The following is a 25,680-nucleotide window of genomic DNA, read 5'->3' as shown; positions in this document are numbered from 1 at the left end:
GTTTTTTACCCAGGGGCAAGTTCACTTTTTTGGCTATTTGTTTTCTCTAATATAAATACATGGTAGTGTGTACCTGTTTATGTAGGTGTAAAATCCAGCCAGTGTCAGCCAAACACTACATTGTACATGCAGCTTCCCCTGCCTTAAGTAAGGATGTGAGGGGGAAAAATAAGTGTGCATGACAAAATCTAGTCCTATTTCTTAATACTATTTTCAAGTTGTTCTGATATTATGGGGATGAGGGTCATATGTAAGACTAAAATATAATTCAACTTACTGATTTAACCAACAGAAAACTGAGGAAGAAATTTAGTAACATTTTTCACCATGTTTCCCACTCCCACCTTTATTACTTGAAAAATTTTGCCCTGGTTCTCATCTTAAACAATTAGGCCATTTCAGCTTAATGAAATAATATACAGTTTCCTCTCAGTTAAGTTGGACACATTGGTAGGCAGTTAGATGTGTTACTTTGTCTGCTTTAAGGACAACTTTTTTCCTTGAGAATGGTACAATACTGTTTTCTATGCAGATGCTGATAAACCTGTACACCAAATCATGCTCTTGTATGTTCTGTGTCTACCACATCTTACAGAGAATATTTTTGAAATGTTATTGAGAATGTATTTTTATCTCTCTCTGCTTTATTAATGTGAATCCAATTATACAGGACTCAGAGAGGTAAAGGGTCTTATCTTCTTGAAAACTGGAATTGAAATAATTAATTGTAATTTTCAAGGGAAACTTGTATGTTGACATTCTTATTTTGTGGTAAGTGGGTTCTAAGTTTGACGTGACTTAAATCAGTCTAAAAAAAAATCATTGTGTATCAAACTACGGAATTCATTCCAAAACAGGCTACTAATCTAACAAAGACTTGTGTACATTATTTTAATTTGAACTATGATTTAGTCTCATTGGAATCTACTGACTCTACGTGGTAGTTAAGGAAGGATGTAGGTTGTATCAGAATTAAGAATGTTCCGCATGCAGATTTGTAACTGTATAATTTAAAGTATAATTAATTATTATATGCAGTTCATTTATTTTGACTTCAACGTTTGCATAGATAAGGTCGAATAAATGTCAAGTACTTATGAAAATGAACATAAGTATCTTTCCTAGACACACATACATCACAACTTTACAGTCTGATAGCTCAAGAGATTCCAGATTTAGATGCAAATTCTGAGCACTCCATTTGGAAACTGGAAGCCTACTTTCTCAAGCGGTATAGGTTCCTAGTTTTGTACTTTAAGGGTGGGAGACTTGGACTTTAAATTAAACCTTTCACTAGGGTACAACTAAATGTTGCCCACTGCAGGCCTTCAGTCTGTGTAATCCTCAGAAGGTAAACTGGTGGTGAAAGGAGGACACCTCTATCTGTTTGTTGGGTTAGGAAAGAGATGGCTAATACTTTGGAGGTAATTTAGACTGAACCTTTTTAGACTGCTCAGGAAGTTGGAATATCATTCTGGAAGAGACTTGCTGCTGAGTGGAGTGCTGGTAAGTTAGTCAGAGATGCATGATACATGGCAAATCCATGTGACTGTGACAGAGTGCTTGGCATGCACCTGTCAATTTAAGAGGAGGCTGAGGGAGAAAAGCTTGCCGATGTGACAAGGGCCAATTAAGGAGACAGCTGACGAGAAGGGGGCTGGGCTTAAACCATATAAATCCAGGGCCTGAGCTGGTCTGGCAGTTTAGCCCTGGAAGCCAGCAAGAGAGGAGGTCCTGGCAGCAGGGCTTCTACCAAAACAGCTGAACTGGGGTAAGAAGCAGAGAGCCTGGGAACAGGGTGGAGAGGCCCAGAGGTTTGGGAGCAAGGCCAGAGCCCAGAAACAGCCCAGGTCTAGGAACAAATAGGCCTGGAAACGGGTGGGTGAGCCCATAGCTTGGAGAGGGGCAGCAGAGAGTGGAGGGTCAGGATGCCCAAAGCCCAGTTAGTGAATAGAGCAGAGCCCATAGAAGGGCAGAATGTGGGGCCCAGAGAACAGCGTGTGTCCGCAGGGCCAGAAAGGCCAGGGGTCTGGAGCTCCAAAAGGAGAGAGCATAGTAGGGCCAAGGGAGCCCAAAGGTCTCAGCTGGCCTAGGAGCTGGGGCAGGAGTGGGCAAATTCCAGCCCATGGGTTGGATCGGGCCCACCATGTACTCCATTTCCCAGCAGCCCCTGCCCACGCTGCTCCAGCTGGTTTCCTTGGAGACCCCAGGAGTGGTGGGGCTGTGACAGTGCGGCCCCAGGGTCTCTATGGAGACTGGCCCGAGCAGTGCTGGCAGAGCATGTGGCTGGGTGGGGAGCTGCTCCAGGGCCAGGGCTGGGATCTTGCGGCAGTGACAGCATGGGCCAGAGCCAAGGCAGAGATGTGATCTGCTCCCAGCTCCGGCCTGTGCTGTCACCATGATAAGATCCTGGCCCGGGCCTTGGAGCAGCTCCCCACCCAGCCACATTCCCTGCCAGCACTGCTCAGGCCAGTCTCCGTTGAGACCCTTTTGCTGCACTGTCATGGCCCTGCTGCTCCTAGAGTCTCCATGGAAACCAAATGAAGCGATACAGGCAGGGGCTGCTGGGAAATGGAGTCCAGCCACCAGCCAGATCTGCCATTATGCCCACCCCTGGTTTTGGGGGACCGAAGGTCAGGGACCACTGCTGGAGACTGCTGGGGCCAGGAAGCCTGGAGGTCTCAACTGGCCTAGAAGTGGGGTCAGGGTCTAGGGAGACCACAGATCAAGGACCGCAGCCAGAGACCGAGGGGACCAAGGAACCCATAACCTAGGAGGGCCAAGGACTGGGGCTGAGAGTCCATAGACCAGGAAGGGCATGTGTCAGCATGTCATCTGCAAAGCATTGGTGTGGGTATTGGGAGAGGATGGCGCCCATGTAAATAGCCATTAAGACAATGACCACAGACACCTGCAATCTTAAAATTGAGATCAGGCTTGGGAAACCCTGGATCAGTCCCCCTTTCCTCAAAAGTTAATAACATCAAGGCTTGGTGGGCAAGTGAAGCGGAGAGTGCCTAAAGGGATCCAGGTTGACAAGGGTTGAGCGGCCACTATGGAGCATTGTGACTACCTTTGGGAGGAGCACTTGCTACAATGGTAAATTTATTTTTTAGATGAGCATCATTTCCCCGATAGGTAGTATGTGCATGTACATGTGTATAAACCAGCCTGCCTTTTCAGGGACGGTTCTCTATCCTGAATCCATTCACTGCTTTATTTAACTTGAAAGGATGCTTAAGAAACAAACAAAAAACAATAAAACAAACAGAAACCCCCCTGAGTACTCACTCTGCAGTTTAAACAATGGGTTTAAATCAGGTTGGCAGCATTTTTGGATGAGTGCCAAAAAACCCTGCAACCTGGAATTTAAAGATGTTGGTGTGGAGAAGCTGCGAGCGGCTTAACCCTTGTCATGGCAGTGCAGCCCTGGCCCCTTCCCCACCATGCTCCCCAAGGCACTTGTGCAGCTGCTACCAGCAATGAGCCAGGCCATTGCTCTAGACCTCACAAGCAGCCTCATGGCTGCCTGCTGCAAGCCGCCCAGGCTCTGGCTGTATCACCACCTTCATGTGTAGAGGAAAGGGAGCTTCTCTAGGGGCTGGTTGTCTCCTCTGGAGGGCTCATCCGGGCAACAGCTGCAGAAGCCTTCAGTGTTCCTCTCTCCCTTGATTGCAAGGCATCAGCTGAGCAAAGGGGCAAGGCACACAAAAAATGGCATGAGCTGGGGGTGGGGATTTGCAGTCACTTCCCCTCACAGAGTAAAGATTTACAATCCAGAGCCACCATTTAAATTAATGTAACCCCCTCTCTACCTCACCCCACCCCCAGCCCCAAATGCACAGGGGTAGCATGTTACAAGGGAGAGCTGCTGCTGTCATGGGCACTGCAAGGCAGGGAGCATGGGGCATCCCCCCAAGGGAAGCCCATGCAGTGGGCACATAACCCCCCACTGCAGAGAAATGGCAGGGGAGCAAGGCTGGGCTGCACAAATAGCCTGGGCTGCTCATAGCAGGCAGCCACAAACCTGCAAGCGGCTGCACTGGAGTCCAGAGCCCCAGCCCACTTGTTGCTGTGAGTGGCTGCACACACACCTTGGAGAATGGTGGGAAGGGGCTGGGACTGCACTTCCCCCGGCCCCTTTCCCACCTGCCATGTGCCCCGAGGTGCACATACAGCCACTATCACCATGGAGCCCATGTTGCTTGCAGCAGGTGGCAGGCAGGCTGCAAATGGATGTACTGGGGTTCAGACCCCTGGCCCAGATCCATGGTGGCAGTGGCTGCACATATACTTCAGGCATCATGCTTTGGATAGCACAACCCTGGCCTCTTTTCCACTGTGTGCCCCAGAACATGATTATAAAGAAGTCCTCCTATGATACAATGGATTGAACAGCATACTAACTTTCAGTGCAGCTGAAATATATAGATTATCTATACATATTTGTATGAGATAATTAATTGGCATTAGCTGTGCTCTAGGTTAACTGTAGCACAATTCTGTAAATTCACAAGAAGGGGGAAAAAGTCTTACCACCATTTAAACATTTTTGTTTGCACAAAAATTACTGGAATTTTATCTGCTTTGAAAAGAATTAGAGATACCATGGCTAGAAGTGGGTGAGTGAAATCTTATTTATTACTTGTCATGGAACCTGCACTGCTACCTGACTCTTGTTTGTATGATTTCACCTGTAGCATGGGCAGGATCTTGCTACCCTACTAGTACAGTAAGATTGGGCATGTTATGGTTTGATTCACTAAGTAACGCTTCAGACACTTATGAAACAAGCTATCCCAATGAGCTTTGTACTTTCTCTTTGTTATTTCAAGTAGACATGAAATCCTAGTGAAATGTTATGCAAAGAGAGTGGATAAGGCAGATACACATTTTGCATTCAGTTTATGGTGGGTGAAACAGGGGTAAGCCATCAAGAGCTGTTCTCACTGCTTGGCATCTGCTAGCAGGAACAACTACTATACAGTACACTCTAGTCCAGGGGTTGTCAACCAGGGGTACGTGGGAAGGCCCCAGGAGGTACGCGGCAGCAGTGCGGAGAAGTGGGGGGGCACTTCCGGTTTCACTGCCGGCACGTTCGTTTACCCCCTGGCACTTCTGGTTTCGCCACTGCATGCGGAGGAGACCACCCCCACCCCGGCTCGTGGATTGACTGCTGGGAGACCTCTCCCCCTCCACCCTCCCTGCTCATTGGCTGGGGGACTCCCTGCTTCTTGACCAGCTGCTGGGGATACACTAACTAAAAAAGTTTGAAAACCCCTGCTCTAGTCCCTCCAACCCCCAAATACACTCATACAGGACTAATGCTGGAGCTTTGAAAAGGCACAGACAGCCCCCACACTGGAACATGGGACTAGAAAGACCACTTGGGTCAAGGTGTCCAGTCCTTGCATTTTCAAAGAGTCCTAAAAATCATCCACTCCACCCCTTGCATACACCAGAGTCCTCAGACCATCTAGCTTAAAGTTTCTAAGTACCATCAGGAGCACCAAAGCACCCCAGTCAAAGCTCCTTCCTTTAACTGTGGCCAATGTCTGCATGCCTTCAGAGAAAGACACCCCCTGCCCCACACCCCAAGAAGCCACTAAAGGAGACAGAAAGGGATAAAAATCTGTCCTGGCCTCTACAGGCAGCTGTCAGAAACTATGATGCGTGGGATTACCAGACACCATCCACACAGTTACATCACAAACCCTACAGGGGATTACAGACACTTGAATTTTGTGTATCATGTGTACTGTTCCCATAAAGGACTAGTCTGTGCCAGAGGAATCCCCAGGAAGAGACATGCATGGTGCTTCTGGTAGAAGCAGGTCAGAGTATTTTTCTCACTATGAATCTAAATGTTGCTGTTAATTTATACAGAAACTGGCTTTTTTTATCTGAATCATAAGGTTCTAAGCGGAAGTCCAGAACAGCAATTTTATTTTCCCAGGGACCACAAGCGGTAACCACCAGTACCACACCACAGCATGTTGAGCCTACCCTGACTCTTTCTTCTGTTTATTGCATGACAGGAAAGATGCATATCCTTTAACTCCTACATGGCTAACACATTTATCCATTTTGTTTTTCAGATTGGCTATTTTTATATGTACTTTTAAAGATGACGCCAAAACATGAAAAACAAGTAAGTAACATTTTAATTTTATTAGGGAGGGAGCCAGGTTTGATGACAGATGTGCATAAAATTTTACTGTGCAAAGGACCTACAGGCTGAGAACTTGGAAAATCATTAGATAAGAGCTTGTTGCTGTTGTTGGGTAGTTATAATGGTTGTATGACTTTGTATGAAAAAGGGGGTGCATTTTTCCCCACTGTTTCATATTACATAGAGAAGTTGTGGAATCTCCCTCTCTGGAAACTTTCAAAAGCAGCCTCTGACACTTGGCTTGGATGATTTAGTCAGGGATGATCCTGTCTTGAGCACAGGGCTGGACTAGATGACCTTAAGAGGTCCCTTGCAGCCCTGCTTTCATATGATCCTATGTAGCTTTATTAAGCATCTTTGCATGCGTGCGCACACACACCCCCCCCCCTGCATTGGGATGAGAAATCAGGTTGAAGAGTTTAGGGGAAAAATTATGAAGGTCAATGAAATTTCTAGGGGGTTTGATTCAATATTTTGGCAGCAGGAATTTCACTAGTGTTCAGGAGTTTGGGCAAATATTCTGCTACAGAACTGGGGTCTATAGCTGTGATCCTCGGTCAGGGTGCTGTGGCACCCTGGGATGCCTTGAGATCCAAGGGTGCCACGCAATGTTAGCACAGATAGATGTGCAAACATGATTCACAATATAAACCCAGTGATTTCAAATAAGAATACATATTGTTAAAAAAATTCTGACATTTTGGGCTCTATAAGATCTTTGCAAGATCTTTAGAAAATCACTCTATTCTTTTTCTGCACTTAAAAAATGAGCGAAAGTTTAGAGCTAGCATTTTCTGGTGGGTGCCTTAAGTCTAGCCAGTGGAGCCTTGAGCCTGAAAAAGTTGAGAACCACTGCTCTATATAACCTATTATATTTCTGCACAAGACCTTGGCATCCTAGGTTAGAATGAACTTTCTTTAGGTCATGGAAAAGCAGAAGTAACATATTCTTCATGAGAGAACACCAAGTGCCTTTTCCTTGGTTGTGTTCCCTTTGCTGAACACTCAGCAAGTTGTCCCAGGGTCGGAGTACATGAGATACTGTCCCTTTCCTTGGCCTCTCTGACAGAATTCGTGGGCAAAGGAAATGTTACACTTTCATGAAAATGGGACCACACAGCCCAGCTGTCCTTTACCCATGCTGATCTATCAGTCCCCTCATAGTTTAAGGGGACTGATGCCAGTCTTGGGGATGCTGTGAGTTCAGTTCACCTGACAGGTGAAACCCACCAACAGGCTTTGTAAAGGTTCTATAACACAGTTGATTTTTAGTTAGCACAAGAGAGAGACAGATCCAGACACAATAGTAAACACACCTGTATGCATTTTCATACTTCACTTTCTTCACTAGTTTGGATTCATTGGCTTAGATCTCAGTTCCTATTTCAAGTCATAGTTCTTGTCTGAATCTTTTCTCCCTCTGTACCCAAACACCTTCCTCTGATATTATCCGGTCTCTCTGTTTAGACAGAACTACTCTGCTACCAAAACATGTCTCTTTAGTCCTCTTTCCTGGCCAAAGCTTCCTGTTCTCCCAGAAGCCTGAGTACTTGTTCTTTTGTGAGTCCATTTTAACCCCCTGCTTTCTCCTTCCCAATAAAACCTCCAAACTGGGAATCAATACCAGATATTGGTGAATTGTACAGCCATAATGCCAACTATGTGGTATCCTAACTAGAATAATTTCTGTAGCCACCAATAGATAGAAATGAAACTCCTGTGATTACAAACCTGTATTTTAGTTATATAATAAATGCTGTTTCCTTGCCTCTTTGTCACCTGCTTCTGTGAAATGCATTTAAAAGGAATGCCACTCCCGTGTGTATTGCTGAACACTTACCAAAGAGTAATTGCTGGAGTGATTATTCTCTTGTGGGTGTTTTAAAATTTCCTTCTGCTGGACACTGTTGCCCAGAAAGTCTTAGAGAGCTGGCTGGGGGCATTTTTCTTTTAAGTAGCCAAAACGGGGTTATCTACATGACATATTTTTTTAGTCATTAATAATATGCATAAATGTTATGAATGTTCCTGTAAGTCCTGTTTGTGACATTTTTCTTTTGAGGGATTTTTTGGAGTAAGATAACAAGGTCATTAACATCTCCATCTTCTGCAAGCAAATTATTATATATGTTAAAAATACCTTTGCACCACTTGCAACCTAAACATTGCATTCTGTGATTGAACAAGAATAGTAACCCAACTAGTTGTGCAGAGGGAGAGAAATGCAAAAATTTAAATTGATTAATTTAAATAATAATACCAGTGATGAATGCAGCTTTAGATTTTAATCATTCTTTCAATTTAAGTTGCAGAAAGTAACACTAACAGAAGGATGGAAATTAAGCAACATACACATATTTATATTTAAGTCCTGCCTGGTTCTGCTCTGAACTGGTTCTCTAAAAGTGGTATTGTGGAGTTTCTTGTTTGCCTGAGAGCAAGGTGAATTTCTTCAAATCATAATTTAAATCAGCAAGTGAAAAGCCCAATTTAAATAATTGATTTTTATCAATTTTCCCATTGTGTATATTTTTTGTTTTTTAAAGAAACATGTATTTTTATTGGCTGCAATAACAATGAGAACATGTTGATTTATTACAGTTTTTACAGTAGATTTAGTACGTACATTTCCTAGGTACATAAACTATATATATTTAAAAAAATATAGCCTAATATATTAGATTGCTAGAAAGCCTACATTGTAGTATGCTATAAAATGGTGAAATATATATTTCTTATTCACTAAATGATAAACTTGTTGCTTATATTTGTATTAAGCTGCATTAAGATGGCAACTTAAATTTAATTATTAAGCACAAAAACAGTGCTTCGGATTTATTTAATGTTTTGGATACAGAAACTTTTGTTATCAAAATGTAGTGCACACTTACAACTAACTAATTTATTAAATGCTAGTATTAACTGTTACAGTAGTAGAATTGTGAACTATGGTTAGTGAATTAAACCAGTTATTTTAGGTCACCCTGAGGAAAATTTTCTAAAATGCCTAGGTGAAAGTAATTTAAGCTTAAGTTCTTACTTGCATAATTCTCTTGAAAATTCTCCTTAAAATGGTCCTTTCTTCTGTACACACTGCTCCTAACTCTGTTCCCTCTCCCTCCTCACACACAAGAAATTAACAGTAAATCAAGCCTCCTTCTCTCTATGACAATCTACCATGCCCTTCACCCTCTCCTCTACCCTGCCCCCCCAAAAAACCCAACAAAACAGATTAAAACCCTTCCCCCTAACAATCCATGATATCTGCTATTGTAATCCCCTGGACTTGTGTGCTGAAGTATTTTAGCTTGGAGACATGGATAGAGCACTTCAGAAGTGCTCTACATGTACAAAAGGACCAAGCAGCGCCCTTTAACTGAAATATCCAGAACCCTTAAGAAGTAGGTGTTGGTAGTTACTGAGCAGATGGTTGCTCTTCCATGAGCTGGAGAATAAGCCTCCATTATGGGTGCAGAATCATAAATGTTTGTAATTTGAGACCTGAGTTAATTAGGTAGAGAGAATAAAACAGGAGTTTGATACTGTGCAGGTGGGCTCAATTAATAATCCTGGTCAAGGAGTACACATTATGGTGTATATCCATAAAATTCTACAGGTTTCAATACCTGTGATGACTTGGCTGATTCTTTGCACTCAGTAGCGTAGACCCTGCGTCCCTTGCAGGGTCAAACCCCTAATATACGAAAGATTTAATAGATTTCATAGATATTAGGGCTGAAAGGGACCTTGCTTGATCATCAGGTCTAGCCCTCTGCCCAAGGGGCAGGCAGTCAGCAGGATTGTGCCATATTTTTGAAACTTGACCTCAAAAGTTAGATTTTCTCCCTCATTCTTAAATAGAAGAAAATCAGCCTTTAACTTCAGAATTTTTAGTAGAGGCACATTGATTCAACACATTATTTTATTTAAATTATGTTAATAAATTATATAACATTTATGTCTTGGACTATATTATATTATATTCAAATTTCATTGTAAGCTGGTTTATTTTTACAAAGGAAAGCTTAATTATAATTTAAATAAAAATAAAAAAAACTATGTAAATTTAAAAATCCATTTTTTTTTTTTGGCTTAAAAATAATCATGGATTTTTATCCACCCTGCCTAACGGCTACTTCAGCATAAAATGGGCAAATAGATTATTGTTTTGTTTGATTTTTTTTTTTTCTTTTAACTTGCAGCCTGGCTATCTCAGGTTGGTACAAATGTGGCCTCCTCCGATCCCACCTCTGGACTGCAACAAGGAATGCTGCATGGTATTCTGGCTTCATGTGTGCTAACACCCAAGACAGATGTCATATAGCTGCCTTAGAGTGCTGCTGGATTTATGCTGATAAACACACCTGAGATTGAAAGCTTATTTGTAAAACTCCAGTGCTTCACTAGATTGGCTATATGACACTCTGTTTCAGGATTCAGTATACATAGAGTGTTTTCCTGTGGCACTCCCTGTTGGAGTCTAGAAGCAGTGGAGACATACTTGGAGAGTTGGCTTGGGGTCTTTATGGCCTATCAGCAAGTATAAACACTTTGCAGGCCAAATCTGGTTCTTGCTCATACCTGAAGTGTGATAATGGCTTCTGTGTGTTTGATCAGGTGTAGCCACATATTATCATGTCATTATTTTTGTTTTTACTGTGATGGAAACTAGGAGCCTTAGTCAAAGACCAGGTTCCCATTGTGCTAGGTACTGTACAAGCAAAGAAAGCTGTTCCTTGTCCCAAAATGCTTATAGCGTCCCAGGTCAGGGGTTGGTAACCTATGACCCATGGGCTGAATCCAGCCATTGGATCTGTCCCACAGCTGTGGTGTTACCATATTTCCCCATTACATTGGGGTGTGCTCATTTATTAGGGACACGTTTCTAGGGTCTTGGTAATTCTATCACTGTGCTGCTTGTGTTACTTGTGTTTCTGTACGGAGCTGTATATCTCCCTTCTGCAAGTCCTAATCCCCAGTGGAGCTATCTTGCAGGACTCAGTTTCACTGGGGCTGGGTTCCTCCAGTCACCAAATCAGTCTCTCTCTCTCTCTCTCTCACACACACACACACACACACACACACACACACACACACACACACACTAATGTCACATGCCTGACCCGGCCGGGTTGATCAGCATGGACAGGCTGACACCCTCATATGCCAAGAATCAGTTAATCAGAGCAACAATAAACTGCAGTTAGACACAAGCACACAGGTGAACAGAATACCTCTGAATCCGGCTGGGTGTCCAGATGATACCCTCATGGGCCAGCATGCAGTTCATTAGGGCACATCTGAGCCAAACTGGGTCAATCAGCCTGTACAAGCTGATCCCCATATGTGTTTCAAACTCAGCACGTCCCAATCTTTAGCCCCTTGATGAATAGACCCCACAGTATTTTTGGGCTTCACGGGGATCTTTAGCTTAGGTAAAAGAAGCATTGCTGCAGAGCAAGTGGGGAAGGAGAAGTAGAGAAGGAAAAATGTACCCAGTTACTACGAGTTTGACTATAAAAGTTATTTATTGCTAAGTATATGAAATATATTATGGTAATAATAGTAATAGACATGCAAAGGAAAAACAAACACAAACAATTACAATACTACCCTGGTTTCACTAAGTATTTGGGGAAACTTAGCTCAAGCTTAACTAATACAGTTCAGGTTCAGAAATTTATGCCTAGAGAGGAGAGAGAGAGAGCGCTGGGATCTCACCAGTCCAAGGTACTCGGGTTGCAAAGCTGACAGGTAAAGTTTGTAGCACAATCCTTGAAGGGAGACGATATGTTTCCTCCAGCCTCTCGAGAAAAACAGTGGATGGTATCAGAGAGATTTTTTCTTTTTGAAGCACACACACTGCTGCTTTTTTTACAGATTTTTATACCTTCAGTTCAGCTTCTTCAAAGCATTTTCAGTAGTGTAAATCATTCTTTTCTATTGACAAGGGGTTATCTGGTTTGGAACATCTCAAGAAACTGATTGATAATCAGGAAACACATAAGGTTAGGGAGTAACCAGATACTTGGGAGCCAGCTTGAAATTCCTATGGATAGCAGATATACTGATGGGATATCTCATGGTTTCTTCAGAAACAATAGATAGTGTGCAGCATCTGGATTTTGGATTTTTACTTGTTGTGAACAAGCCTCAGCTTAGCATGACTTTTCCAGATCTTACTATAGTCTTTTAACAGACTTAAGGCAATTATTGGAGTGTTTATAACCTTTGGGCAGGAGGACTTCCACCAGTCATCCCGGGAAAAGTATGACATCACTTGTGGTCAGGACTCCAACGGGCTGGACGCTTTACCATTGTTCAAATGTTGCCCATACCCCCTCTGACTCGGTCTCTTTGCCTCAGCATTCCCTAACCCAGCAACCGAGTTTTAGCCAATCAAGTTTAAGTAGGCCTCCCATAGTGGGACCGGAGAATGTACGGCCCGAGATGCCTATTACACTTAGAGGTGGGGGGGTGTGTGTGGGGGGGGAAAAGTCCTTTGTAAATCCAGATTAGAACTGGTCTGATAAATACTGAGCTGGGTGTCAACATGGGTTGATTAGCATTTGGAGCACAGATTCCTCATCATGCAGTGCTACCCTGCTTTTCTGATCCCAGAATTCACTGCAGTCTCTGCTTCAGGCTTTCTGTTCTCCATCTCCCTTGTAAATGAGTTGTCATCTGGTTCCATCTCAGATGCAAATGAGACCTAGGGCAGTTGTTTCATTCTTGTCACCCTTATCTGGAGGGTTTTAGGTGCGTCTCCCACTGCATCTTAATCAGTTTTGTTGGTGGGGGGGGGGCGGGATTCTTTGTGAGTCAGACTGTGTCCTGTGCCAGGGTCCCCCAAGAACACACAGATGAGAGGTAGCAGTGGGGCTTCAGTGGCAGGGGGTTTTGGCTGCACACGCTGTCCCCACGCCACTGCATGCCCTAGTGCCCACTTTCCCAACCTGTCTCTGATCCAGGATGAGTTGTTCTGGCTTGCAATCAGAAATGGTTGCCCGCCCCTACTCCAGATTAGAAGAGTTTGAACCTTGCCAACTTCCTTGTCTTCTGCCACCGGTGGAGCAAGGCTAGTAGAAAACTTGGGGTGCAGGTTTTCCTAGTGCAGTTGCAGATGTAGATGTACTCACCATGAAGTTTTGTTCCTACTAGAACTCAATTTAAGGAGATTGCAGTAAAAAGTTCTTTTAAAATTAATATATTGCTCTATTTGCGTACACATTTTAAGTTACAGTTGTAATGTATAGATATGTATCTGAATGAAAATTAATTTAATTGTCCAAACTAAATCAACTCTTGCATATACAGCGTGTAAAACCCAAACCATAGAAAAAATATTTTTCAGTTGGGGGGGGGTGGAAAAAGCAGGCAGTTTTTCTGTATGATTCTTTTAAGATGAATGCTTATTATACTCCACCCTTTGTGACTCACGTCCTGAAATACCATGCTGATATAGCTTTTTGTGTGGAGTGGCTTGCCTATTGAGTTTATTTTAATGAAGTATTAATAACATACATAATAATAATAGGGTTGGGTGGGGGAATATCAGAATTTACCTACTTCAGCTATCTGCACAGATGAGGATTTACTGTTCATAAATCATCCCAAAAATATGTCCATCCAGCTTCTTCTTGAAAACCTCCAATGAATAAGATTCCACAGTTTCCATGGGTAGCTTGTTGCAATATCCTACTGTTCTTAGAGTTAGGAACGTTTTCCTGAGACTGAATATAAATACGCTTTGCTCTAATTTAAACCTTTTGTCCTGTCCTTTGTACAAGGGAGAACAGCATTTCTCAATCTTCTTCATGGTAGCCTTTCACATATTGGAGAATATGACGTGCATCTCGGCCTCACCTTAATTTTTTTTCTAATCTCCAGGTGGCGGGGCCTGGCAGTGACAAGGGAGAGGTGGCTGCTTTTTCTCTGTGCCCAGCAGTAGCTTCTGCCCAGCTGCTGCCATTGCTCATTATGGGTGGGCTGGTCTGGAGTAGGCACAGGGTGGCCCGGGAGTGGGGCTGTACACATGGGTCCTGGCTGGTCTGGAGCTGCTCCACTCCAGTCAGGGCTAGTCTGGAGTGGGCGCAGAGTGGGCTGAGCCAAGGTCAGAGCTGGGGCTGCATGCATGGGTCTCCACCAGTCTCCATGGGGCCAGGGTCCGGCATCAGCAACTGCTGGAAGGAGCCATTCCCCCCAGGCTACTTAGAAATGGAGACTTGGAGCCTCTCCAGCCCTGCTGCACCCCTGGGGGTGGCAGGATGCGCCACAGGCTGGATGGTGCCTGGACCAGGTGGGAGCAAGGGACCTTCCACAGGCCAGACCAAGTATCTCCACAGGCTGGATCCGGACCGTGGGCTGTATTTTGCCCACCCCTGGGCTAGATGCACAAAAGGATTTAGGTACCAAAGTCCTGCCTAGCTGCCCCTGTAAATACCTACACCCAAAATAGATCTATAAAATTCTAACTCAGCTGCTACCAAAATTTGACTGGATAAATTCTGCAGCTGATTAGAAGTTTATCAGTACAGGTAAGGTGTACATGGCACAAAAGATCTGGTCCTGGTCATGATAAAACTGCTCAGTTCTTGACAGTGTTGAACAGCTAAGCATGAATATTGAATTTATTGAATAATTTAAGTTAATGACTAAGCCCATACCTAAGCCCCATCAGGATCTACAAAATAGTAGTTCCTCACCCATCTCACCTACTAGGCCTCATTCAGTAGGTGCTTCTAGAGCACATCTGTTGTACCAGGCCTAACAGAAAATGTGGTGGAAGGAAAAGATGCCTCCTTTTATCCTATATCTCCATGGTTAGAGAGGGCACTTACTTAGGATAGGAGAGATCCAGGTTCAATTCTGTTTCCTGTCTGAGGGGATTTGAAACTTTACCTCCTACCTTACATGTGAATAAGGTAGGCCATAGGACATTCTGTCAGGCCATAAGGCATCCTAGGGTGAGATCCTGCCGGTTCTTTCTCTTTAAATTGTTCCATGTTGTGTGGAAGAATTAAATTTGCAGTGAGAGTAGTGAATTATGAAATTAGTGAATTATGGCACAAAAAGCTTGCCTTTAATGGAGTGGGGTAACTACCTAGCCTTTCTCCTCTCTTTCAAGGTTATAGGACTAACTATGCCTTTGACCTCTTTCTGGTATCATGCACCCCTAAGGTATCAGGTCTCAAGGCTTCCCCATGTTCCCACATGTAGATTTGGCTTCAATCAACTATATTTCCAGGAAATTATTTATCTGGAGTGATAGCACTGCCTTCCTGTTTTGTTTTGTTTTTCCCTCCCTAACAGCCCTGCTACTGAACTAAAACAACATGCATTTAGTAAATGTTCCCATAAACTTATAACCATGCAGAAATTATTCTAATCACTTGACCACATACACTGTTATTGTTTATAAATTATTATAGATCAGCTCTATTGCCTTCACTATCTTATTCTAATAACAGCAAAGTGACAGGAAGTTTGTTTTTTTTGGTCAGGAACTTTGTGGAAAATGACTAGACTGGAGCCACTGAATAATTGGATTTGTAACAGTTGTGGTTTGGGGCATTCTGAAACATGAGGTTGTCACCTGATGATTCCCAGAACACAATGATTTGAATGCAGGCACAACTGACTAAATGAAGTGAATGGCTAAGCATTGTGAGATTATTCCCCCCCCCCCCCCCCCCAAATCTTTGCAGTATTTTTTTCCCCATTTTAAAAATAGTTGTTTTTTGGCAGATTTACTACTTTACCATTATACGTGTTTAAAAAAAATCTCTTCATGCTACTTATGCCTTCTCCAAAAGCTGGAAAATTATTATGCCTGTGTATGAAGCAGCTATGACTTCTCTTTATATTCCAGGCTATTTCTGTTTGCTTTTCCTGAAACATTAGTTAGTTCTGCAGAACTTTTTCAGGTAGGAGAGAGTAAGCTAGCGTCTATTCATCAGTCACCATCTACAGAATTTTTAACTAAGTTCTACTGGTAGAACTTGTATTGCTGGTAATGGTGCTTGAGCCAGAAAACCTTGAGATTGACCATCCCAGGCTAAATTGGGATGTTAGCTGTGAAAGAGGAAAATATTTTTGCTTGTTAATATAGCTGGGGTTTTTTATTGAGTTGCAGAAAGAAAATAAATATGGAACCTCCTGACACCAATACTTTGTTATGTTTGTACATAGCTTGTGGGGAAGCTCTGTGATGTAGGGTTTCCAGATATTACTACCTAAGCAATAGCAAATATTCTTTTAAGTGAACAGCAGTACTTGAAGCCTTTATTTTGGAGATCTCTATGATTTACTAATCACAAGATGGCCTCTGGGTCACCCACATGGAGATTCTGTCAGATAGATTTAAACTGTTACATGCAGGTTTTGTGGCGGTGTAGGATTGGTTAGTTATGCTGGTACAAATCCTAGTACAGTAGAATGCAGTCACTTTGCAGGATTAAATACTTTACCCGTCACCCCTGAAGTTGAGGGTTTGTGAATTAGGTGGGAAGGTAAGGCAGTGGAGGAGGGTTAGAGCTACAACAAATACCTGTGAGGAACTTTTGATGATTTCTGGCTGATCAGAGAAGCCAGCAGCCTTTGAAGAAAAAGCCAAAACGAACAACTGAGCATTTTATCCCTAATTTGGAAATCTGCCGTGAATTAGGCGAGTTGCACACCACCCAGATACCAGTGTTCCAGGTTCTGCTGTCAGACACAATTATATGGGAATAAGCTCTAATGGCAAAGACTCATTATTATGGCATATCTGTATCTACACTGTGGGACTTACTGCTTCAGCTATAGCAACATAGTTAAACTGGTGCAGCTTTCTAGTACAGACAAAGCCTAGGAGTTAAAAGAGGGCAACATTCAAAGCATTTATGACCATATTAAGACCAATAAATTAGACACCTGAACAGAATTTAGCAGACTTAAACAGAATGTAGGCCTCTAGGTAAAAATAAATAAATAAATAAAATCCGGACTAACTCCTCTTCGTCAGTCTCAAGACTCTTTAGGCACTTAAATTCATTCAGCACTTACATTCTGAGCTGAAAACATTCCTAGGCAACTAGGAAGTGCCCCAGATCTTGCAATTAGGTGATTAACTCCTACCTAAACTGCACTGCAATCCAGGAAAGAGATTCATAGTGGTTATGTCCCCAGACATACCTGATCTGTTAGGCATGCCAAGAGTGCCTATCTCATACTGACAGCATGGAGTATAGTATAAGACTTAGCACACATGGCCAATTGTCACTAGGAAGACATGACAGGAAGAAGAGGTTAGGTGGTGGAGCCAGAGAGCTTTATGCATGTTACATTAAATGGTTATTAGATTAAAAAAGGAGAAATAACCTTGATACCCTGATTAGAAATGAGGGCTTGACCCTCCCAGGGGAGTGTCCTCATCATTGGGGAATGGAATCATGCTCACTATTGCTTGTTCTTCTTCTGTGAGCCCATGACTCTTGCATTTCTTTCTGTTTAGTGGCCCAGCTTCAGCAGGAAGTATGGAGAATGCCTGTAGTCAGAATGTTACATAGTGTGGGAGTTTGGACAGTCTCCTGGGAGATGTCAATGTGAGACCCCCTATAACTGAGTAGGTCCTAGAACCCAGGTCTCTTGCTTCCTGGGTGATAGCTTTGCCCGTGAAACTGGTATGCAAAAGGTGGGCACCAGTGGTAGCAGCAGCATCCACTACTGCCACTTCTGGGCATCTACCCTCAGTGGAAGCCTAGATGTCCTAGATGTCAACCAGATAGAAGTGCCTAATGTGCAGCCCTGTGTTAGGTACTTAAGCATCAAGGAAGAGGCAGGAGTTCAAATACCCCATGTTAGTGCTTCCTCTTGGTTCTCTTTAGCTGATCAGCCCTTTGCTCTAAATCCCCTTCTGAAAGCTGCTAAGCACTCTCCATTCACTGTATATGTATCTTGGGTTCCTAACCCAGTCTGTTTGAATCACCTTCCAGGCACCTCTTCTTAAGACTTCAGAATTCCTGAAATGTAGGAGCCTGTGAGACTGATCTTGATCTGGCTCTTAGTTGCTAGGGCAGGGGAACTTACTTGATAATAATAGAAGTGGTAGTGGCTTAGTATTTCCTTGACCCAAAACAGCAATAAGGGAAACTTCAACCGAGCTTGAGAAATGCTGTACATTTTTTCTTCTTCCAATTACTCAACACTTCTTTTGCTTCCCTCCTGTCTCACCACAGTTTCAGTATGTCTCCATCTACATACACAATGCAGTATAGAGGCATTTGTACTAGCTTTGAATGAGAACGTTATTCTGAGTTCAGCACCATGCTAATGTGGCTGTGCTACTTCTGGTATGAAGCTTGCTCAAGCATCTGTACATGGCCCTGCCTTCTTTTGTGCAGACATACCCTTAGGTATAAGAGAGTATGATGGGCATCTAATATGAATAAAGGCAAAGGTCAGGTTACAGAACAGGCCTTGCAACACTTTCACTATGAGAACATTAGCTTTCCATGGGAAGGAAGGGCTGTGGGTTGTCCTGATGGAGTTACTTTTCTTTTAGCTACCTGAAGCAATTCATTTGAGGTTGGGGAAAGAAAGCAGACAGCTTTGAGGATTGAGCGTTGTAAAAGCTTATGTGGCTGTAGGGTAGAGCAGAAAGCAGATATATAAAAGATCACAGGAAGTCCTCAAACAAGAGAAGACAGAAACAGAGAAACTATAGAACAGAAAACCTAGCCGGAGAAGAGCAAAATGATGAAGAGCAAGTTATGTTAAGTGTAACTGGGTCAGAATGGGGATGAAAATACAGTAGAGACCTGGAAACTGACAAGAGGAAAACTTCCCTCTGACATCCTTTGCTTAGCATAACAAGTACATCCATTCTGGAGGGAGAAAGCCCACATCTTTTTATATATACCTTTTCAGTCTAAAACTCTGGTTACCCCTCAGTGGTAACCAGTCTACAAATGAAAGGTCAGCCAGCACTTCACCCAATAGCAATTACTGTAGCTCCATTGACTATGGTAGAACTATGTGAGCGTATCCCATTTGAGGGTCAGTCCCCAAAGATAAAAGAGGTGCCTCTGTGTTTAGCCAACTATGCCTATGAAAGTAAGTGGAAATCACTATAAAATCAAGATAGTAATGTTTTTTGAACACTATGCACTGGTGTAAAAAGCTATACAAGATGCATGGAAGTGGAAGATTGGGCCCTAAGTATTTCTCTGGTGCTGAAAGAGGCAATAGATTCCCCAGGAAAACAATTATTCCATACATTAAATTATTACATCCAGACTACATGTTCCTCTGCCACTGCTGATACAAAAATGCCTTTTGTGCTTGTGTTCTTGTTTAACTGTTTAAAAGTTTGCTGTTAGGGGTTCATGAACTGGAGTGTGGAGGGACTTTCATTGGAAATACAAGCAATACTTCTGGGTAGTTGTGGTTTGGGCTTAGGGAGTATTCTTGAGTGCTTTCTGTTTCAATACTTCTGGTTTGTGAAAAATATAATTTATTCTGCAAATAACATTGAGTTATTGAGAACACCAGAGTAGATTCTCAGCAGAATAAATCGGTCTAACTCTGGTATAGTTAATGGACTCATCCCATTTATGACAGCTGACTGTCTGGCCCCTCTGTATGCAAACAGCAATTTGTCTAAATCTGTGGCTGTTTTTTTTAACAATGAATCTTTCTAAAACAGGGGTGACCAATATCCGGCCTGTGGAGCTATGTCACCTGGCTGCAGCAATTAACACCCCCCTCCCCCCAATTAATTTTACTACTAAGTGTCTGGATTTGTGGGGAGCCCCATGGGCCAGATCTGTGATGAGTAGCCATGCTATCTGGCCCACAGGCAGCCTTTGTGGCCAAATGCTTGGTGGGCCAGGTGATGCAGCTGCAGTCTCCAGATCTGGCCAGCAGACTGGCCCCACACCACAGATCTGGCCCACAGGGCTAGATGAGTTGACCACCACTGTTCTAAAATAATGTAATTGGTCAGTGACTCTGCCTCTACTCCCAGAGTTGCCCATGTAATCTTCCTTTGGTCTCAAGGAAAACAAGTATGGCTCTCAGTGATTTATCTCAAAGCATTTCTGAAGTATTTATCTGCTTCTCTGGAGTGCACTGGCCATGACCAAGTTTTCAACCTAACACAGTCTTTGTATCTGTTTTAATAAATTAGTGTGGATGCAGTGATACCGGTCTGGGTTTATTGCAGTTCAGTCTGTTGTGGTACAGTAGCTTACATCAGTAAGCTTGTGCGCACACGCACAGGGAGAACTGCACAGACTTAATTAAGCAATTGCCTAATCTTTGTGTACACAAGCCCTAATGTATTTTATGTACCCTGCCAAGATTGTCTTCTGGTCTGATGCTGTCCTTTGGGCAAGGTACACACATTACACTTTTACCAGCATAAGTGATCAGAAATCGGTCTATACCCGTAACAGATCAGAGACTTGGCATACACAGACTGGTTTAAAAATGGCAGAACCCAGGCTAAGATTTGACCCCTGCCACCAAAGGGTGAATTTGTGTTCTGTTCACTACTAATCTAAAGTATGCAGCTTACAGAAAACCATGTAACTTAGATCGATTCCGCCCTGGGCTTTTTGAATGTCTGTACCTAGTAGGTCTCTGCTAAGCTTCAGTCCCTGATTCGATGTGGTAGAGATGTGACTGAATCTCTGCATCTGAATCGAATCAGAGGACCCTTTAATCTCTCCAAATCAAATTGGAACCCTCTGAATTGATTCGGAGAGATTTGGAAAGAGTCAGCGGTTTGGACATAGACACAGCTTTAAATTTTTTTTTTTTACATACCTCTAGGTAGCAGCACAGCTGGTGAATGCTGTGATGCTGGGACGCATGGAGCATGCCACAGGAGCGCGGGGGGTCCTAGCGCGCTTGGCAGCAGACCCGGAAGTAGACCAGAAGCACTTCCAGTCCGCTTCCAGGTCCGCCAGAGAGCGCGCAGGGGAGCCCCCCGGCGTCCCCCAGCTCTGGTGCCTCCTGGGTCTGAGGGGGCACCCAGGGTCCTCCTGCAGCCAGTCGCTGAGCCAGAAGGTAAAGGGCGGCCCCTAGCACGCTCCCCTGTGGACCCAGAAGTGGACCAAAAGTACTTGTGGTCCACTTCCGGGTTCACCACCGAGCATGCAGGGGGGCCCCCACGTTCCTGTGGGATGCTCCATCCACCCCAGCATTGCAGCGTTCACGAGCCATGCCTGGCACCTTAAGGTATGTAGAAAAAACATTTAAAGCTGTGTCTATGGCTTAATCACTGATTCTCTGAATTGGCATTGAATCTTCAGATTTGGCCAAATCGAATTAGGGACAGTGATCTGAATCAACTAATCGAATCCGAATTGAATAGGGCCCACTTCGCCCACCCCTAGTACCTAGCCATAATGGAATGATTTGACTAAGCAGGTGTCCTCCAATAGTTGAACTTGAACAGATTATTGAGTTACTGTGCAAGTACTGGGCTTCACTCTCAGGGGTGTTTCCAATATTTCTATTTTAAAGAAACTATTTCTACTTGAATGTTCTCAGATGTATCAGGTTCCTCAGCATGACATAGGATTTCCCAGAGATGATAGGGGAAATGTTAACATATAGCTGTATTCCTCCGGTCTGACAGGAGGTAAGGTAGAGATGCACCTTTATATACTGACTATATCTGCGATGCATAACCTTTCATGAGCCCAAGTTCACTTCATCAGGTGCTAGGCAGCTCTGATTCAGTTAGACTATGAACTGCATCTCCACCCTGTCTTCAGCCTAACTTGGCTAATTATCTCATAGATTCATAGATGTTAGGGTCGGAAGGGACCTCAATAGATCATCAAGTCCGACCCCCTGCATAAGCAGGAAAGAGTGCTGGGTCTAGATGACCCCAGCTAGATACTCGTCTAACCTCCTCTTGAAGACCCCCAGGGTAGGGGAGAGCACCACCTCCCTTGGGAGCCCGTTCCAGACCTTGGCCACTCGAACTGTGAAGAAGTTCTTCCTAATGTCCAGTCTAAATCTGCTCTCTGCTAGCTTGTGGCCATTGTTTCTTGTAACCCCCGGGGGCGCCTTGGTGAATAAATCCTCACCAATTCCCTTCTGTGCCCCCGTGATGAACTTATAGGCAGCCACAAGGTCGCCTCTCAACCTTCTCTTGCGGAGGCTGAGAAGGTCCAGTTTCTCTAGTCTCTCCTCGTAGGGCTTGGTCTGCAGGCCCTTGACCATACGAGTTGCCCTTCGCTGTACCCTCTCCAGGTTATTCGCATCCTTCTTGAAGTGTGGCGCCCAGAATTGCACGCAGTACTCCAACTGCGGTCTGACCAACGCCCTATAGAGGGGAAGTATCACCTCCCTGGACCTATTTGTCATGCATCTGCTGATGCACGATAAAGTGCTATTGGCTTTTCTGATGGCTTTGTCACACTGCCGGCTCATGTTCAACTTGGAGTCCACTAGGACTCCAAGATCCCTTTCCACCTCTGTGCCACCCAGCAGGTCATTCCCTAGGCTGTAGGTGTGCTGGACATTTTTCCTCCCTAGGTGCAGCACTTTGCATTTCTCCTTGTTGAACTGCATCCTGTTGTTTTCTGCCCACTTGTCCAGCCTATCCAGGTCTGCCTGCAGCTGTTCCCTGCCCTCCAGCATGTCCACTTCTCCCCATAGCTTTGTGTCATCTGCAAACTTGGACAGAGTACATTTCACTCCCACATCCAAGTCGCTGATGAAGACATTAAAGAGTATCGGTCCAAGGACCGAACCCTGCGGGACCCCACTGCCCACACCCTTCCAGGTCGAGACCAACCCATCTACCACGACTCTTTGGGTGCGACCCTCTAGCCAATTCGCCACCCACCGGACTGTGCAGTCATCCACATCACAGCCTCTTAATTTGTTCACCAGTATGGGGTGGGATACCGTATCGAAGGCCTTCCTGAAGTCCAAGTATACGACATCCACCCCTCCTCCTGTGTCCAGGCGTTTCGTAACCTGGTCATAGAAAGAGACTAGGTTGGTCAGGCACGATCTGCCCGCCACAAACCCGTGCTGGTTTCCCCTCAGCATAATTTGCCCTGCCGGGCTCTCACAAATGTGAGCCTTGATAATTTTTTCAAATACTTTACCAAGGATGGAGGTGAGACTGACCCGCCTATAGTTGCCCGGGTCCTCCTTCCTCCCCTTTTTGAAAATGGGGACCACGTTAGCCCTTTTCCAGTCCTCCGGGACTTGGCCCGTGCGCCACGAGCATTCGAATATTCCCGCCAGTGGCTCTGCAATGACGTCGGCCAGTGCCTTCAGCACCCTCGGATGGAGCCCATCCGGGCCTGCCGACTTAAAGGCATTCAGTTCTTCCAAGTGACTCTGCACCACCTCAGGATCTACGCGTGGAAGTCTGGCGCCTTGCTGCTGCCTCTCTACAACCCCAGTGAGAGACTTGTCGTGCCCCTCGCTTAGGAACACTGAGGCAAAGAACTCGTTGAGGAGTTCAGCCTTGTCCCCCCTATCTGTCACCAATTGCTTCTGCCCATTTAGCAGGGGTCCTATTCCTCCCTGGGCCTTCCTTTTACTCCCTATATATCTAAAAAACAATTTCTTGTTGTCCTTTACTTGGGTTGCCATCCTCAGTTCCATGGTAGCTTTGGCCCGCCTAACTGCCTCCCTACAAGCACGAGCAGAGGAGGTATATTCATCTTTAGTGATCTCACCCTGTTTCCACTTTTTCATCTCCTGACAGTCTGAATTATTAGCCATATAAATTTATTCAATAGTAGTGTTTAAAGGCCTCAGTCTTGATTAAAACCCCATTGTACTAGGCGCAGATAGGATCTGTTCAGTGTGCCAGCACAAATGAGCTGGAGAAAGGAAGGGAACATATGGAAGCTCTTTTCTCCTTTGGACCAATGCATTTCCAACAGAGCTGCTACATTCCCCTCGTGTAGATAGGTGAAGAAGAGCAAGAGACCTTTGACACTGCTGCTTTCCAGGGTGTCCAGTTTTGGGGGCTCAGGAAACTAAGGCTGTTAACAGGTAGAGAATGACCTGGTACAACTTCCTTCTTTCACAGAACAGCAGAGATTGAGAGGGAGACAGTGACTCCCCAAAGCAAAATCTATTTTATTTTATTTTATTTCTCTGGAGCACTTATTAGACCATATTCAGCAGCCACTACTCATGCAAGCTTCTTCTCTCATTCTCTGCAGTATATCACGTAGCGCCTTGCCCAGTCTAAAACATGAAGAACCTTATTCTGGACTGGGTTATTAGCAGGGATCTGGGTTTTTCATTTGCCATGGAAAAATGCAGTAAAATGTGGATTTTTCATTTTTAAGAGAAAAACGCAGATTTTCTGTTTTCAAGCAGCAGGTATGGTGGTGTGGAGTTGTGCCCCCACTGCTAATGGGTGGGTAGGGGGGTACCTCATCATGGCAGTGTGGGGCTCCCAGTGGCGGCACTGAGCCTCCCCACCCCACTCTGGCCTGCCACACCAGGTCCTGCCTACTGGGCTGCGGAGGCCCTGGGTGGAGGGCAGCAGGGCAGGGAGGGAGCCCTGAATGCACAACTGCCAGCCCGCATGTCGTATACTTAGACTTCAGGAAGGCCTTTGATACGGTATCCCACACCATACTGGTAAACAAGTTAAGAGGCTGTGACTTGGATGACTACACAGTCTGGTGGGTGGCGAATTGGCTAGAGGGTCGCACCCAGAGAGTAGTAGTGGATGGGTTGGTATCGACCTGGAAGGGTGTGGGCAGTGGGGTCCCGCAGGGCTCGGTCCTTGGACCGATACTCTTCAATATCTTCATCAGCAACTTGGATGGGGGAGTGAAGTGTACTCTGTCCAAGTTTGCGGATGATACAAAACTGTGGGGAGAAGTGGACACACTGGAGGGCAGGGAACAACTACAAGCAGACCTGGACAGGTTGGACATATGGGCAGAAAACAACAGAATGCAATTCAACAAGGAGAAATGCAAAGTGCTGCACCTAGGGAGGAAAAATGTCCAGCATACCTACTGCCTAGGAAATGACCTGCTTGGTGGCACGGAAGCGGAAAGAGATCTTGGAGTCCTAGTGGACTCCAAGATGAACATGAGTCGGCAGTGTGACGAAGTCATCAGAAAAGCTAATGGCACTTTGTCGTGCATCAGCAGATGCATGACGAACAGATCCAAGGAGGTGATACTTCCCCTCTATCGGGCGCTGGTCAGACCGCAGTTGGAATACTGCATGCAGTTTTGGGCACCACGCTTCAGGAGGGATGTGGATAACCTGGAGAGTGTTATCCACATCCCTCAACCACTCATATGGTTAAGGGCATGAGGAGAGACTGGGGCACCTGGACCTCTTCAGCCTCCGCAAGAGAAGGTTGAGAGGCGACCTTGTGGCTGCCTATAAGTTCATCACGGGGGCACAGAAGGGAATTGGTGAGGTTTTATTCACCAAGGCGCCCCCGGGGGTTACAAGAAATAATGGCCACAAGCTAGCAGAGAGCAGATTTAGATTGGACATTAGGA

At 44.6% G+C, this 25,680-nt stretch overlaps 1 protein-coding gene across 1 annotated transcript in view; it reads left to right on the top strand.

Moving 5' to 3' along the window:
- Positions 1-25,680, top strand: part of SNX10 (sorting nexin 10) — a 72,748-nt gene that overhangs the window by 29,376 nt on the left and 17,692 nt on the right. Inside the window, exon 2 of the mRNA XM_006265355.4 lies at positions 6,099-6,151. Within this exon, the coding sequence (XP_006265417.1) occupies positions 6,128-6,151 (24 nt within the window). The 5' untranslated portion in view covers positions 6,099-6,127. The remainder of the gene's footprint in view (positions 1-6,098; positions 6,152-25,680) is intronic.

Source organism: Alligator mississippiensis, chromosome 5 (genome assembly GCF_030867095.1).
Source record: "Alligator mississippiensis isolate rAllMis1 chromosome 5, rAllMis1, whole genome shotgun sequence".
Taxonomy (NCBI): Eukaryota; Metazoa; Chordata; order Crocodylia; family Alligatoridae; genus Alligator; species Alligator mississippiensis.
Note: the sequence above shows the minus strand (reverse complement) of the source record. Positions and strands in the feature narration are given on the sequence as shown.